Source organism: Meles meles, chromosome 6, assembly GCF_922984935.1.
Source record: "Meles meles chromosome 6, mMelMel3.1 paternal haplotype, whole genome shotgun sequence".
Taxonomy (NCBI): Eukaryota; Metazoa; Chordata; class Mammalia; order Carnivora; family Mustelidae; genus Meles; species Meles meles.
In genome coordinates, this window is record NC_060071.1 from 50,552,991 (window position 1) to 50,569,894 (window position 16,904).

General features: G+C 45.0%; 2 protein-coding genes across 3 annotated transcripts in view; one reads left to right on the forward strand and one right to left on the reverse strand.

Annotated features, from left to right (window-relative positions):
• ZWILCH (zwilch kinetochore protein) overlaps window positions 1-4,760 on the forward strand; it is a 39,187-nt gene extending 34,427 nt beyond the window's left edge. Inside the window, exons 18-19 of one of the 2 annotated variants that reach the window (XM_046008804.1) lie at window positions 1,123-1,237; window positions 3,074-4,760. In XM_046008804.1, the coding sequence (XP_045864760.1) occupies window positions 1,123-1,211 (89 nt within the window). In that variant the 3' untranslated portion in view covers window positions 1,212-1,237; window positions 3,074-4,760. The remainder of the gene's footprint in view (window positions 1-1,122; window positions 1,238-3,073) is intronic. The other variant, XM_046008803.1, reaches the window with a different exon arrangement.
• On the reverse strand, window positions 3,207-16,534 carry LCTL (lactase like). Its single transcript, XM_046007819.1, has 13 exons — window positions 16,417-16,534; window positions 15,870-16,111; window positions 15,160-15,247; window positions 14,776-14,885; window positions 12,996-13,124; window positions 12,798-12,893; window positions 11,144-11,198; window positions 10,894-11,055; window positions 7,598-7,872; window positions 6,516-6,642; window positions 6,129-6,328; window positions 4,773-4,836; window positions 3,207-3,322 (listed from the first exon to the last, which is right to left on the reverse strand). The coding sequence occupies exons 1-13, from the start codon at window positions 16,532-16,534 to the stop codon at window positions 3,207-3,209; spliced, it is 1,782 nt and encodes a 593-aa protein (XP_045863775.1).
• Between the last annotated feature and the right edge of the window lie 370 nt (window positions 16,535-16,904).

Consider the following 16,904-nt stretch of genomic DNA (forward strand, 5'->3'; position numbering starts at 1 on the left):
ATACAAGATTAAACACCTTTTTTCAATGATGCTGAATAAGTGAAATAGATTGAACATATCTTCTAGTCTTTGATGCAGATTACTTCAAAAAAGAGTGAAAGTTACTTTGGTTAGAGTTAAAATAATTCATTGATTCATTGTTTCAATGACTCTGCCTTGAAAAAGTAAGGAATTAAAAAAAATTTAAGAATTCTTATGAACTCGTATATTTCTGTGCTTGGAAAAGCACTCATTCTCCATTTTGGCTATAACTTTATAACCTCTTCTCCCCATCTTATGTTCTTGGTTTGTTTATCTAGAAATTATTCAGTCACCTCCAGCCCAAAGCAAGACCCACTTGTGAAGGAGGCCCTCATTTGTAAGCACCATGGGCTATGCAAAGACCCAGTTGTAAATATTAAAGCCCAGTCATGATTTATTTTTGCCAAACATCATATGCATTTCAGAGGTTAGACTTTCTACCGCATTGGACTGACTTAGGTCAACTACTAGCTTTTCAAGATATCTAATGTGATACTGTTTAGTAAAACATTGAGATCAAAAGCAGGAAGACTTGAGAAGCAATGTCATGGGGAAGAGAATAATGGTTTGGAGTGAACAGAGGAGAACAGTATCTGGGAGAGTGCTGCTTGCCCTGGCGGCTCTCCGCAAGTGATTACTGAGAATAGTGAGAATGTGGAAACCGAAATGTTGACCCACAAGAATGGGGCCATAATCTCATCTAAATGTTAATTGTACCACTTATTTTTTAAATACTGCCATCTTCAGATGAAAAAATGCGTATGTGTCTGGCCCTAAGACCAGAAATCTCAAGTAGAAATTGTTTTCTGAAACATGTGTTAAGATTGGAAAAAGAGTTTAACCATAGTGGATGAGACAGAAAGATGAAGCAGTAGGTTCCCAAATCAAAATACAGGATTAAAAAAATATCTGCCTTGTATTTCCTTCAATCATGTTTTCAGTGCAGCTCAAAGGGTTTGAATCATCCCTGCTGGTTTTTGTCTCGTAAATTCAAAGTAGAAGACACATGTCATTCAGATTACTTCTTGATTATTATAACATTCAGCAGTAGAAAGTAGAAAGGCCAGCAGGCTGGTAAGCAGTTCTGATCTCTGGTTACAGATGTTTCTGAATTGACATTGAACAGTAGCCTGGAAGAAAGGATATCCTTTACTAACCTGGTTACCTGCAGCCAGGTGCATTTCAAATGAAGTCCACTAATGGAGTCCTCTGTAAGGTACTATGTTCACTTTGTTTTCCCCCCAAATACTTTGTAATGTATAAGTAGCTTATGTTTCCATTTTTTTTCTATAACAGAAATGTTGATTTAGTCCATTTGGAATATGGATTATTTTTCAGTAATCCTGCAAGAGGCTTACCAGATGTTATTGAGCAACATAAGTCTGTAATTTCCTTTCTGCTTTCTATAGTCAACTGAATAGGTCAGGTTAGTCCTAAAACCAGAGAAATAAAAACAATTTTTTGAGTGGTAATATCTTTGCATTTTAAATCTGTGTATGTGGTAGAGAGTTTGATTTCAAAAACGATAGGAGAGAAAAACCCTGAACAATGTCAGTTTGACATTGAAAGCCAAGTTCTGTTAAAAATAATTTTACCCCAGCATCCCCCTGTTTTATAGCAGCATTATCAACTATAGCCAAACCATGGAAAGAGCCAAAGTGTCCATTGACTGATGAATGGTTAAAGAAGAGATGATATCTATATATAATAGATAATTACTCAGTTATCAAAAACAATGAATTCTTGCCGTTTGCAATGACGTGGATGGAGCTGGGTTATGTTATGCTAAGTGAAATCAATCAGTCAGAGAAAGACAAGTGCCATATGATTTTACTACTACGTGGAATTTAAGAACAAAAATGGATGAGCATATGGGGTGTTGGAAAATAGAGAGAGGGAAGCAAACCAGGAGACTCTTAACATTAGAGAACAAACTGAGGTTGCTGGAGGGAGTTGCATGGGGGATGAGCTAGATGGGTGATGGGCATTAAGTAGGACACTTGTTTTGTTGAGCACAGTGTGTTATATGTAAGTGATGAGTCACTAAATTTTACCCCTGAAACCAATATTGCACTGTGTGTTAATTAACTAGAATTTAAATAAAATTTTAAAAAGAACAAAACAGTTTAAAAAGAACAAAACAAAACAAAACTGCCCGATTGTAGCACTAAAGCCCCAGATGTAAATACCATTTTTTAAAATGTTTGAGACAGTATTAACCAAGAGAATGAATGCAATAGCATTTTCTACTGTCTTACTGTTTTTGTGTTTTAGAAACAGTAGAATCAGGTAATGAATAAAATGCTTCATATCATTCTTTCTTAAGCCATGTTTGAACCCCAAATAAATAGATGTTATTCAACTTCTGCATTTTAGCATAATTAAAGAATAAAATGGACGTTTATTTAAAAACCCTGAATATATAATTACAGAAAAGAGATTAAATATATTTCTTTGAGATATTTCACTGAGGTTAATTGAGTTTAGCGTAAGAAAATTTATCTCAGGAAAGTATATGTGCTCACTTACTTGGTACCCACCTAATGCATCTTCCTAGTTGCTCGATAGAATTTAGAACCTGAAGGGATTGTTATCTGTAGATGATTGACTCTGTCCATTGTGTGTAGGACAGTGCGAGGATGACAGTTATTTTCATATTAAAGTAATGTTTCTGGAGAGATTTTTATTTATTTTTTTAAAGATTTATTCATTTGAGAGAGAGCATGAGCAGGGGGAGGGGCAGAGGGAGAGGGAAATAAGCAGACACCGTTCTGATTAAGGAGCCTGTAGCAGGGCTTGATCCCCAGGACCCTGAGATCGTGACCTGAGTCAAAATCAAGAGTTGGATGCCTAACTGACTAAGCCACCCAGGCGCCTCTGAATAGAATTTTAGAAAGAAAAACATACCAAGTATCAAAAACAGTTTGTGCAGTAGGATTCCTTTTTTGCAAAGTGAAAATAGATGCATAACAGCAAAATACTAACATTGACTTTGACAGATGGTCTTTATTTCATTTATGCTTCTTTTTATTTTCTAATTTTTAAATCCCAGCACAAGACCAAAAAAATTTTTTTTATCACAAAGCCTGAAAATAGAATCGTATATAAACCTTTAAAGCAGAGAAAGGAGGAAGATCCTGAAGATTCCTGATGAAAGATGAATCTGCAGAATGGGCAACTCTCTCTCAGCTCTGGCCTCGAAGCAGGAGCAGCAGGAGAACAGCAGAGATTAGTATGCACAGGGTGCAAACTGTAGGTACCACGATCTCTGTCACCATCTGCATGTGACTTAGTAGAGGCTCTGAAACGGGAGGGAGAACACCACAAATGAGCAGGTCATCATTTCAGCGAATATAGCCTCATCGTGAAAGATTCAACCGTACTTGCAAAAATTTGGAAAACGGCATCATCAAGCTTTGTAATTATTCTCACTTGCTCCAAAAGAGAACATGGTAAATTAAATGTTCTTAAAAATATGTGAGGGCTTTATAAAATATTTCACAAAGTATGGGCTAAAGAATGCCTACATTTGGTTCTTCCAGAGGTATTGGACTAAAGCCTAACGGTATGTTACACTTAGCATAAATTCATGTGAGGATATTAACAGGCATGTTCCCTGGCTTCTGTAATTTTCACTGTGGGGGATTTGTGAAAGAAAATCCTTGGGAAGCATCTCTAACCCTTCAAAGATGTCACTGTGTAACTTAAGAGATGTAGGAGTTTCCATATTGAAAGTTTGTGTGGCAACTCTTGTGTAGTTAAGTAATAATCTCGAAGAGTTGAACGATGAGCACTGTTCACGTACATGATTATAGTAGTGGACATTTATGTAGTTTCTACTTTTAGGTTTTGTGCCTGGCACCCTGGCTACCATAATAAATAAGGCATGAGGCCCTGGTCCCACAGAATTCATAGACTCAGCAGTAGATTCCACATCATGTGTCTAGGTAATAAAATATAAGTTTATTTTGGTTTAAAGGAATATGCATCCTTGCTATTACCTGGTTATTTAGATGGGAGCAGGGCATGGTAGTGGCCTGCAAAATTGGCCTGTAAAAAAAATAGCTCAACTGGAAAAAGAAAAAAAAAATAGCTGAATTGGTAGGATTTGTTTCGTCTAGTATTTTCCACCTCTGATATCACATTAAAGATGGGTTTGTTAAAACATCTGATTGCTCTTAGGGAAAGACAGAATTCAAGGAAATAAATGCTGTGTGCTGGCATTTGTTGATGTGTTGAAGCATCTTTGTTACTCTACATCTCTGAGCCTTTTTGATCCTGTTGCACAAGAAACCTTGCTTCTGTGAGGTCAGGAACTTTGTTTAGTTTGTTGCTGGGCTTAAAACACCCCCTAGCTAATAGTGAGTGCTCAGTAATTACTTTCTGGATGAGAGAATATCAGATCTGGAGTGTTCTTTGCCTTTTCTTTGTTCAAATATGGTTGCATTTTCCCTCCTTCCACAAAGCCCACTATAACAAAAACAGGTTTATAAACTGGCTGTATGATTGAGAAAGAATAAAACGAGGATGGATAAAGTACTTCTCTTTTGTGGTAGATTTTTAAAATGTTGTTTGAAATGCTTATAAAACAAATCTGACATTGTTTCAAAATGAAGGAATAAATTCATTTTTAATTGTATGTTTTGGAATGATCAACTTTGGATAGATCCACATTTCAAAGTTTTGATAATATCTTTATAGGTATAATTATGTGCCTTAATTATCAGAGGGAGAAATTAAAATATACTCACCTGCAGCAAGCATCTGGTTGTTGATAGAACAAGTTTCCAAGGCTTTGAGGTACCAACTTTCCACCTAATAAAAACCCAGGATAAGTAATGTCATCTTAGACTAATTTTTGCTGTTCCAAGTCATTTTTGAAATAATGTGGGATTAAAAGAATTTAAATCTGCCTGGAGTTTAAATTGGTTAATATTTATTAAATGCCTATGTGCATCATTGTGAGAGAGTCAAAAGAAACAACCAAACTGGTCTTTATTCTTGAGGAGATTAGAATCTAGCCCTTTTCTACAAGTGCCAAACTGCTGAATGCCTATGAGTCACTGTTCATTTATGGTGCCCCTGGGCTCATCCTAAAAGGGTGTTGGTAAACAAGTGAGATTTATTTTTAGAAATTGTCTTTATTGAGACATTCTAAATTAGGCTTTTTATTCCCTACCATCAATAGCAACATAGAGAAGGGATGGAAAAATTTATAGGTGACTGAAAATGTTTGGTATGTTGTAAAGGATTATTAATACTAAGTTTGATTATTTTTAATATCATTTTGGAACTACTGGGAAAAGAAGTGAAGTTATGGTCATTATACATTTAATTTACCTCTTCTCTTACCATGGATGTTGAAGAGTAAGTAGGCAGTATTTGTTTGCATTAAGATATTACATTTAAAATAACATTTAACTAGAAGTGTCTAGTTATGCCAACCCTCATAACCTAAAACAAATAGGACTTCACATAACTCTAGTGTGTCCTTCATGCTCTGAAAGTTAAGGATTGAATTTGAAGTGAGGACTGAAATTTAAGGCATGTTTACCACATCCCAAGCAAATGAACAAAGAGGTTCATTTTTTCCCCTAACTTGTGTTAGGTGAAAAAGTTAGGGGAAAAGTTAGGGGAAAAGTCGTAAGGGACTTTTGTGTTCCCACAAACCCCCGTCCTCCTTCACGGAGCCAAGAGGTTTGCGACACTGCACACCCCAAGCTGCTTAGCTCTTCAAAAATCTGGAACAAGTGAGGGGCACCTGACCAGCTCAAACAGAAAAGGACTTGAGGGGCGCCTGGGTGGCTCAGTGGGTTAAGCCTCTGCCTTCGGCTCAGGTCATGATCTCAGGGTCCGGGATCAAGCCCCACATCGGGCTCTCTGCTCATCAGGGAGCCTGCTTCCCCCTCTCTCTCTGCCTGCCTCTCTGCCTACTTGTGATCTCTCTCTCTCTGTCAAATAAATAAAAAAAAACAAAAAACAAAAAAAAAACAAACAAACAGAAAAGGACTTGACTCTTGATTTTGGGGTCGTGAGTTCTAGCCCCCTGTTGGGGGGAGAGATTTTTTTAAAAATCTAGAAAAAGTAACATCAATAATTAGTCCTACCTCTCTTGGGTTGGGAAACCCATTGGCAGTGATAATCTTCTTGTAATATTGAACTGACGCCTTTGGGTAGCGTGGCTTATTTCTGTTGTTAAATTCGACATAGTAAAATCCATATCTATCTGAGTATCCTTTCTCCCATTCAAACTTATCCAACAGAGACCAGGAAGTATACCCTTTTATATTAACACCATCTTTTATAGCTGCAAAGACATTTTGTTCCATTTTTTTAATACATTTCACTTACTTGGAAAAATAACATTGTAAAGATAATTTTTAATGTATTCATTTATGAGATTCAGAAATAAGCTTCAGTCAATCATGGCTATTACTAAATTCTGTCCAAGTTAAGTAGAAAATATGTGAAGACAGTCTTGGTTTGCAGCTCACCTTTTAGCATTTCATTTATGTAGCCCTTAAGGTACTGAATTCTCCACTCATCACATAATTGCGTACAGTGTAACTTTTGAGACGCACCGTTTTCTGTCACGTAGATGGGAGGATTGCCGTATTGAGTCTGGAAGTGAGTCATAGGAATATCTTAAAAATTCTACCCTACAGGTGGGTTTCTGAGTCTGGGGCACATAGGGGAGTGGAGTATTCAAGCCGCCATATTTGAATTGAGTGTATTTAGCGTTTAGTAAGCTCCAGTTCACACATTTATTTGGAGGTGAATGTAGACAGGAGCAAGTACGAAAGACTACATGATTTCTCAGTGAATCAGCATCATTACAGAGAAAATATACTTCAGGGCTTATTCTTTCCCACATAGTTCATTTCAAGTAAGAAGGGCAGCCAAATAGCTAACTGTGGGATGAGAATTTGTAGCTATGGTTCCACACATTGAGGTGGTTGCTCATAGCCAACATTAGTCCCTAAAGCCTATATCTAGGAGCCTCTGAAGTGGAGGTGACTGAGTTTCACTTTAAAAGGTACGCACCTAACTGGAATTAAAAACTTTAAAAAAGGGGCACCTGGGTGACTCAGTGGGTTAAAGCCTCTGCCTTCGGCTCAGGTCATGATCCCAGGGTCCTGGGATCGAGCCCCATATCGGGCTCTCTGCTCTGCGGGGAGCCTGCTTCCTCCTCTCTCTGCCTATTTGTGATCTCTGTCAAATAAATAAATAAAATCTTAAAAAAATTTTTTTAAAAATATAGGCATCTGAGCCTAAGCTGTAAGGTCATGAATTGAGGTCAGAAATGTTCATTAGGGGCACCTGGGTGGCTCAGTCATTTGGGGGTCCGACTCTTGATTTCAACTGGGGGTCAAGGTTTTCGGGTCTTTGGATGGTGAGATAGAGCCCCATGTCAGCTCTGCAGGGAGTCTGCTTGTCCCTCTCCCTCCCCTCCCCCAGCACGTGCTTGCATGCGCACACACACCCACATACACACAATCACACACTCTCTTATTCTTTCTCAAATAAAATCTTTAAGGAAAAAAACATTCATTAAATAGCTTAATGTGATCATCACCTGAGCGAAATGGAGGAGCCTCCGAAATCCCCAGGGCACAGAATAGAGCCACTTTGACCCCAGATCAGGCCAGTTGGGGTCAACCAGTTCTACTAAGTCACGGTCGTTTTGGTAGCTGGGCCCCTGGCGGGAGGGGTAGTTCCTTTCTGTGATGTACCGAGTAGTATAATGGCCTAATCCCAAGAAATCAGATGTGCCTTTAATGTAGCTCTTTTCCTGGAGTGAGAACACTGGTAACCTTGACATATCCAGGCCTTGCTCTGCACTCTTTTTCCCTATTGAGAGAGAAAAATGGAGTTTATAATAGAGTTTGGCTTTCTCATAATCCTTTTGCTGTTCTGTACCATGACGATACTGGCATGTTGATGTAAGAACTGTTATCCAGATCCCGGGTTTTGGGATTGGTTTGTATGAAAAACGTAACCTTAGCCTTTTTATCTGTAATTTTGACATTTGAATACTATTCACAGTGTTAAAAGTTTATGTTGCTTGAAAGTTGTATTTCCATAGAGGACTCAGTAAATGGTACGCACACAACTTTGGAGCTATATGGAAAAAGATGGGGTTGGATTCCTGTATTATTTCCTAGATCTGTTTATCCTATGTTTTACTTGCACGTGTAAAAGGATGTGTGTACCAGGACCGTCATTGTAGATTAAGTAGCAAAGGATTGGAAACAACCTAAACGTCTATCAGGAGAGACTGGTTAAATAAATGATCAGATTTTCTCCTATACAACACTGCAGTCATGAGAAATGACTGACGCAGCCCTTTATATACCAACTTGGAAAGAATGCCAAGATACATGTTTTCAGTGAAAGATGCAAGTACACACACGGAGCAGCAGTGTTTTTGCTCACACGTGCACAATCCTTCTTGGTAAGTATGCTTCCTGCTGGGGAGGATGGGAGCAGTGGGAAGAGGGAGGGAGGGAAACTTGACTTTTCACCTTGTTCTTTCTTGTAATTTAAAAAATTATGCATAATTTTTTATGCATAAACATGCATACAACCTTCCTATGATCTCTGCAAAAAGAAAAAGGGGGGGCTTTTAAATGAGTAAAAAAAGGAAACATTTGTAGGAGTTGTTCTAAAATATAACCATAAACATATTTCCAAAGAGGCTGTTGGTTTAGATTAACTGAATGAAGAGCTTATATTATTAGATGGCTTTAAGATCCTAGCGTGTTATTACTTTACTTGAAAACCACAAGGTATTGTCCATGGACTAATATAGTAATCACTGGCTACATGTGGCCAGTAGCTGACGCATCCTCAGTCACACTGAAGGACTGATTTTTTAATTCTTTAAAATTTAAATAGACCCAAGTGACTATAGGCTAACCTACTGGATGGCACAGATAACATTTCCACGATCTCTGGGAGTTCTGTTGGACAACACAGGTCTAGAATCATGTTTGTTCATATATTGCACTTATGAGATGCCTGCAAGTAACTGGTATACGAGACTTCCAGCAGAAGAAAATATTACCTGCTCAGAGGATCCTTCTTTCCCCGTTGTACCGGGAAAAATTCAGCCCCATTTCCATTTGAATTACCACAAAGATGGCGTTGGCGGGGTCTGGAATCAATTGGCCTGAAGCCTAGGAACTCTCGTGTGACAAATAATCAATTTGACTTCTTCAGTGCCATCCTGTTGTGGCTCCTGCCACGGCCTCCGAGGAGCCCGGGAGTGAATGCTGGGGGAATGGTGGGCTGTGTCCCATCCTCAGGGCTTTCCCCCCGGGCATCTTGATGTCATTCTCAGGACTTTGAACCTATGTGTATAGATGCATCCCAGAACTGGTTATTGCTGAGAGGTTTTTAGAGATTGTTTGTCTGATCGTTCATTTTCAGATGACAAGAATGACACCCAACGCAGTCAAACCCCTTGCCCAGGGTCGCTCACTGGTTAGAGCAGAGTTGGAATTAGAACCTGCTGCTTCTATTCCAGGTAAGTCTGATAAAGGGTACTTTAGAAAGGGAATTTTTTGGAATGGTGACAGTTCTTAGTCAAACATCCAAAATAGCCTTGCTGTGTGAGTGCCACCTTTGTCTCTCTTTATAGGGGGAAGCTGACTGCTACCTCTAAATAAACAGAGCTAATACTCTGATTCCTATGGCCAGACACTGCTGGTTGCCCACCCGATCAATAGTCCCATGGCTGTCTCTCCCTCTTCTTTGTCCTCTTTAGAGAGTCCTGGCTCCCCCAGCCTCTGAGGCTCTAGTCCTAGTAGTCTAGGACATTCTGGGGCATGTGACAGTTCCATTCCTGGAGGACTTCTCTTGAAGGGAAGTCAGTTGTGGGTGGAGACTGTTTTCTGGGATGATTTTCCTTGTTCTTAAAAATGGGTATGACCAAGCTATTTCCATTTTTCTGCCTCTGGGTGTCGACGTGTCAAGATATGATGCTGGAGCTGCTGCAGCCATCTTGTGGCAGTAGGGAGTGGTTTGATGGGCTGGCTAAAGGTGCCAGAGTGAAAGATGAAATGAGCCTTTGTTCCTCAAAGACACCCCTGAAGGCTGGATTAACTGGCTCTGAATCGCCCTTTTCTGGACTTGGTACCTGAGATGATAAATTCCCTACGTTTCAGGCCATTTTAGTTGGTGTTTTCTGTTACATGGCACTTAGAGGCACCCAAACGGATAGAACCTTGTAAGCTCTATGCGTCTTTATTCTTTTCTCTGACAATGTGGAAACCAGAGCTCAGAAAGCATTTCTCAAGTGACAGAACCAACACTAGAACTGGCATTGCCCAAGACCGTGTCTTTGACTTCTCTCTCCTACTTTAAGTGTAAGGGAGGGGAGTGGTGAGAAAGAGACAGGAGAGCAGAACAGAAAAGAGAACAGTCCAGAGAATGGGTTCTGAAATTTTCAAACTCCACGTTTGGGGATTTGTCTGGGGGTCGTTCCTCCCCTCTCCCCAATTCAAATTTGCCATTCTCAGTTCCTAGGGGACTGGGCTCTCCCTTTGAGTGCCTTGCCCAGACCCCGTGTGTTCTTCCATCCCCCTGCCTCTCCATCACCTCTCTTGTGCTCAGCACTGTTGTTCTGGTGCCTGGAGCTTAAAAATGTGACTTGGCGGGGCGCCTGGGTGGCTCAGTGGGTTAAGCCGCTGCCTTCCGCTCAGGTCGTGATCTCAGGGTCCTGGGATCGAGTCCCGCATCGGGCTCTCTGCTCGGCGGGGAGCCTGCTTCCCCCTGTCTCTCTCTGCCTGCCTCTCTGCCTACTTGTGATCTCTCTCTGTCAAATAAATAAATAAAATCTTAAAGAAAAAAAAATGTGACTTGGCTCACCGATCCGGTCCTTCATGACTTGAGGGTAGTCTCCAGCATAGATGGGGTTGGCAAACCAGCCCAGGCAGAACTGTAGGTATCTCTCGGCAGCTTCTATGTCCTTGGGGCTACTGATGTCCACGGGTTCCCCCCAATCACAATTTAATGAGATCCCCACCAGACCTTAAAAGAAAGGACAGGGGGTGGCAGGTGCAAATGGCACTGCCCCCACCCCGGGGCTGTGTCCTAGAGGTTGGGCAGTGGGGCTCACCTTGCTGCTTGCCGCGCCACGTGCTGTTGTAGGAATGCCAAGCTTGGGCGTGGGCCTGAAAATGGAGGGGTGCATCAAAGGAGCCTGGCTGGCACATTTTTCTCCTGCCTTTCTCTCCCTCTGTCCCTCTGTCTCTCTGACAAGAGATCAAGTTAATGGAGTCCCATCTTTTCCCTGAGTCCAGCCTTGATGATCCTGATCCTCTGTCTCCCTTCCTCTGATCTCCAGAGACACCTGTTTTCTTTGTTCTGTAGAGAAACTTGGTCTAATTCTGGCATAAACAAAACTACTTCTTGGTGTGATTTCTTATTCCACAGAATTTTGCTGAAGTTTCTTGCTTTGTTCCTGCTTGTCTTCTGTAGTAACTAGGCAGTACTTTACCATAGGTGCTTAGGAAGTTTAGAAAATACCAAACATCTGAAACAGTCTTGAGAACGGAATTCAAAATGTACTGACCTGCCTTCTCTCCATACTTTCCATCAGTGACCCACTGAGGCCTTCAGAGCTCTACCCTTTAAATAGTCACAGTTTAGGGGCACCTGGTGGCTCAATCACTTGGGCATCCAACTCTTGATTTCAGCTAAGGTTATGATCTTAGGGCCTTGCGATGGAGCCCTGCATTGGGCTCCCTGCTCAGTGGGGAATCTGCTTGAGATTCTCTCTCTCTGCTCATCCCCCTGCTCTCTCCTCTCTCTCTCTCTCTCTCTCAAATAAATGAATAAATCTTAGAAACAATATTCACAGTTCAGGAACTCTTAAGCCAAATGGAGAAAGAATGAGGAAGTTCTCTCCCTGACAGGAATTTGAGAGTCTAGTATGTCACTCAGGGGCCCCTGTTCCTGCTTGATCAGATTGTTGCTCTTCTGCTGAATGTCCACTGGGGCCATGCTTCGTGCCTTACATCCCTGCTCCCCAGGCACACGAATCCTCATCCGTGTCCTACACTGTGACCCAGTCCCCTCCCCCTGCTCAAGCCTTCCCAGCGGCCTTGTAACTCATGAGTCACCCTGAAGCATCTTCTGTCTCCTTCCCTTCCGAACCCTTACTGAGCTCGGCTGCCCCAAAGACCACCTCCACTGCAGCTCTTCCAAGAAGGGGCCATTTTTCCCTCACCCCCACATACCTCGCGGTCGTGGGTAGTGTCCGCCTTGTTCTATATTACTACTGCTTGCAAACTCTTTCTCCTTCCACAACCCCAGGGCCTCCGAAGTCCACCCTGTAGGACTAACACTCCTTACCCCTTACTGCTGTCCTTCACCAACCCCAGTTACTGCTGCTCATTCACTGGACATTTCAGCTCCTAGTTCACTGTCATCCCGCCCCTTCCTCCTGTCCCCATCCTCACAAGACTGCTTAGAGCTGTAGGTGACAAGTTTTCCCACACATGCGCTCCATCCATGCTGGATGGACCACCAGCTCTAGAGAGCTGCCACTGTACTGTCTCGGTGGTAGGGTCCAGCACTGGGTGACCGGGCACTGCCTCCATAGAGCCTCATGGAATGCAAGGGAACCATGCCAAAGTGCGATGGAATATGCCAGAACCACAGAGGACTGAGCTCAGGCTCAGAGCCCTGGGGCAAGCTGAACTGATGCTGGGGTCTGTCCCTCCACCCCAAACCCAGCCTTCACTCCCAGAAGGACCTCCCCCCCTTACCTTAATGATGTGGTGTGCTGCCGTGTACAGGCCTGTGCCGTGGAGCTGCAGGCCTGGAGCATGGTGGCCCGTCTCATAGCCTTTTTCTGCCATCGTCTGCAGGGACAGCAAGTGGGGACCACAGCACCCATGAGAAGGGGGGAGGAGGGCTCTGGTCCAGGAAGGGGGGTTTCCCACCTGGAGAAGGGCCCTGCTTACCCGAGGGTCACTGAAAGTGACCCAGTGCTTCACCCGGTCCCCAAAGGCCTCAAAGCACAGATCGGCGTAATCACGGAAGTAGCTGATCATGCTCGCATTCTGCCAGCCGCCGCACTTGACCTGGAGCAGCTGCAGGCAGAGAGTGCAGAGGGAGGCAGCTACCCCAGGGCTCTGTCTTGAGAAAAGACTTCTGGAGTTTATAGGCCCAGTGTGTGGGAGAAACAGGGCGATGGCCACCACAGAGGCTGTTGAGGGCAGCGGAGAGCCAAATGCGGGGTCTTGGGCGTTACCACCTGAGGATGGTGACTAGCGAAGCCCCATGAAGCAACATCAGTGGGGACAGGCTATGTGACATATACAACCAAGAGGAAGGGAACAGAAAGTTTGAGATTCTCATGCTTCAAAGGAATGTGATAGGGGTTACTAGATGGCTCAGTGGGTTAAAGCCTCTGCCTTCCGCTCGGGTCATGATCCCAGGGTCCTGGGATCGAGCCCCACATCGGGCTCTCTGCTCCGCGGGAGCCTGCTTCCCCCCGTCTCTCTGCCTGCCTCTCTGCCTACTTGTGATCTCTGTCTGTCAAATGAATAAATAAAATCTTTAAAAAAATTAAAAAAAAAAAAGGAATGTGATAGATTGAATATTTAAGAAATGGGCCAAGGCAGAGAGGTCTGCTATTGGGAGAAGAACCTCAACTACTCATGCAGAAGAAGTAAGACATGGTATGGGACATGGAAGCTCTGATTAGGATTTTGAGGGCCATACAGATGGGAGACCCTAGAAGCTCTTATGAGGGTGGGTTCTGCCTTCTGTGGAGGACTCTCTTCCGACCAAAGCCATCTGCTTTGTGAAGGTGGGATTTTCCCAAAATTCAACATTCCAATGAAAATGCCTACTGAGCTCTTCCTGGTGGGTTTGAGGGCATGCTAAAGGACCCGGTGAGTGAAAGCCATTAACTAGGGAAGAAACTGGAATGTGGTCTCCAGTTTGTCTCTCTAAAGTTGGCTCTACATCCCAACCCCAACTTAGAGAGGCCTCTGGCAGCTCACCTCCCCACAGAATGATCCCAGTCACCTTAGCTTGGCAGTCAAGACCTCCCGGGCCTGGCCCCAAGCCACACCTCCTACCTCTACCCCTCCCACTCCTGCCTGCTCCCCAAATTCTTAACCCAGTCACTTGCCATACCCTCTCTGCCCCCTTGTTGTGCTCCCTCCATCCAGAACACCCCATCCACTTTATACATCCCAAACCTTCAAAGCACTAACCAGACCCCATCCTCTCCCCAGCAGCTCCCTGAGGCCACATCTCTACTCTCTGACCTCTTGCAGCCTGTGTCACAGAGGGTCACCTACACAACCCCTCTCCCAGTAGGCCGGGATCCCATGAGGCCTTGCTGAGTGAAGGGAAGAAGTGCTTGAATAGTGATGTCTGACGGTGACCTTGAGACTTAGTAGGAATTGGTCTGGGGGTGCTGTGCCCAGGTGATGGGGCTCAAACAGACTTGTTAATTATGCCATTTCATCACATCTTACTCAAAAGGGGTTTCATCTTAGTTTGATTTGTTGTTTTTAGGCCAAATGTTTTGGGAAAACAAAAATCCACTTACCACCTATTTACAAACATCACTAAAATCAGCATCACGTCCCTCTGTGGGTAAGTCAGATTTCTTGGCTCACTCCCATCTCTGGGTCCAGACCTCAGCCTTTGCCCCACCTTGGCAGGCCCCGTCCCCCAGTCAGGTGCCCCCTGCTGAGCCACCCCCTCCCCACCCCCGGGCCTCACCTGTGGGAGATCCCAGTGGTGCAAGGTCACGATGGGGGTAATGTTGCTCTTCAGGAGGGTGTCGATGAATTCATTATAGAACTTGATTCCCCTCTTGTTCACCTTGTCAGCTGAAGGCGAGATATAAGGGGCCGTGACCTTCCCAAGTGCAGTGCTGCTTGGCCCTGTGGTCTCTCCTTGGCCTCAAGGAGCCCCCAGCCTGCCCGATTCTGGGTCTGGGGGACGGCATGGGTGCCTGGCTGCCCGCAGAACCTGGGAGGGCTGCTGCCAAAGTAGCCATATTCTGGGGCTGCTGTCCCTCCCCAGCACTCTGTGGTGTCCCCACAAAGCCAAAATGGCCAGAAGGGACCATGCTTGGGCCTGGCAGGGGCTGCCCCGTCTCACCTCGGATGCCGGTGGGTAGGAGCCGAGGCCAAGACAGGGAGAATCTGTAGTGGCTCACGTGCAGCTCTCTGAGCAGGACGATGTCCTCCTGTGCAGATGGGGTGGGAGGCAGGGCAGGGTCACCTAGGGCTCTGGGGTGGGGGTTCGGGGTCCCACTGGGGGTCTGGGCCAGTGCTCACTCCTGTCCGTAGCTCCTCATCTATTCAGTAGGGTAAAGGCACCTGCCCTGCTTCCTCCTGCCAAGGGTCAAATACATGCAGGATAGGGGGGTGCTTTGAGATGTCCATTGGGGTGTTCCTAATAAACTTGGGGGATGAATCCCCCAAGAAGTTAGCCCAGACAGGAAAAGTGGGTTCTGAGCAGAGGGACTTCCTCCACAGGGGCTGATTCCCAAGCAGAGAACAAGGGTTCAGGCCACGTGGCTTATAGACCCTGGGGTCATGGTATTAGCCACTCAGGTGTCCATCACTTGGGCTAAGGCCCTGGTTCAGGTGGGGCCCTGCTTTCCTTTCCTTTCTGCACATCCTTCCCTGAACCCTCAGCCCACCAATCCCCAGGCACCAACGGCCCTGCCCGTTTTTCCTGCAGTGGGATAGGGGCTGCTTAGCAGAGTGCCAAATTGGCATTGTCCCCCAGACCCCCTCCTATGTCACCGTCCACTTCAGCTGGGTACATACGTGCCCCCCCCCCAACACACACCGGCCACTCACCTGCACCTTGTAGTAACCATCACAAGCCACATCTGCTGTCTCATCCCCAAGCACCTTTCCCTTCCCACTGTGAGTGAAGGCGTCCCAGATGCTGGGCCCTTTCCCATCCTGGTCCCAGGCTCCCTCCGTCTGGAAGGCGGAACTGCCCACACCCCAGGAGAAGCCTGCAAGTAGAGACCCCAAGCTGGGCCCTGGGCCCCCTCCTACTCCCCACCCTGTCCCTGGACTCTGGGCTGTGCCTCCTGGGCCACAGGGCAGGCTGCCTCCCCACAGCCTGCCCTGTCTCGGCAGGAGTGGGAGCCTGTGGGGGAGGGCGGCGCAGGACCTAACACATTTAAAGCTTTCATTTGCACAGTTTTAGCTCTGATTAACATTCACTGTGTAAGTTTAAAAAAATCTGCTAAGAACTTCTATATTAAAACAGCTATGTGGAGTTCTTTTTCCCATTCTACCTGTCAGGAAACTAAAACACCAAAGTCTTTGGTAAGCCAGCCAAGGTGGGCAAACTGACAAACAGACGGACAGACCAACAGAGGAATGGACATACCAAGTGGGAAGCTTCCATAGTAGAAGGAGGCCTCTTCTGGGGCTCCCTTCCTGGTGGCCCCCAGCCTGGATACCAGCAGTAGCACCCACCAAAGTGTGACAACCCGCACTGGCTTCATGGCACCCGGCCCTCCCCCATTCCTGAAAAAGCACACCTGACAGGTGGAGGCCCACACAGCCAGGGCTGGGGGGCTGGATCCCAGTGGGGGTGAAGGCCAGGAGGGGAGGAGGTGAGGGTTATCTAGAGCAACCTTGGCTCAGCTAGGGCCTCTGGTCCATTGCTCCCCCGGGAGCTACCTGCAGAGGCTGATGCTGGGCACTTAAGGAGGAGAAGAACATGGGGCTTGGGGGGGTGGCTCTGGGGCTGATGTGCCAGGCTCCAAACCACCCCCGCACCCTGTCTGTAGGGGGATTTCCAGCCCCATACCCTGTGAGAGGCCCTGATTGGATGAGGAAACCGCTTCTGCCTTAGGGCAGCTCCAGTTGACA

What these genes read in the sequence shown, in the direction of transcription:
- LCTL (XM_046007819.1), bottom strand. Translation starts at nt 16,534, where the DNA reads ATGAAGCCAGTGCGGGTTGTCACACTTTGGTGGGTGCTACTGCTGGTA. An exon ending in CAGCACACCACATCATTAAG is followed by an intron (nt 11,199 to 12,797) that starts GTAAGGGGGGGA and finishes CTCCATTTTCAG; the next exon opens with GCCCACGCCCAAGCTTGGCA. An exon ending in GTGGCGCGGCAAGCAGCAAG is followed by an intron (nt 11,056 to 11,143) that starts GTGAGCCCCACT and finishes CTTTCTTTTAAG; the next exon opens with GTCTGGTGGGGATCTCATTA.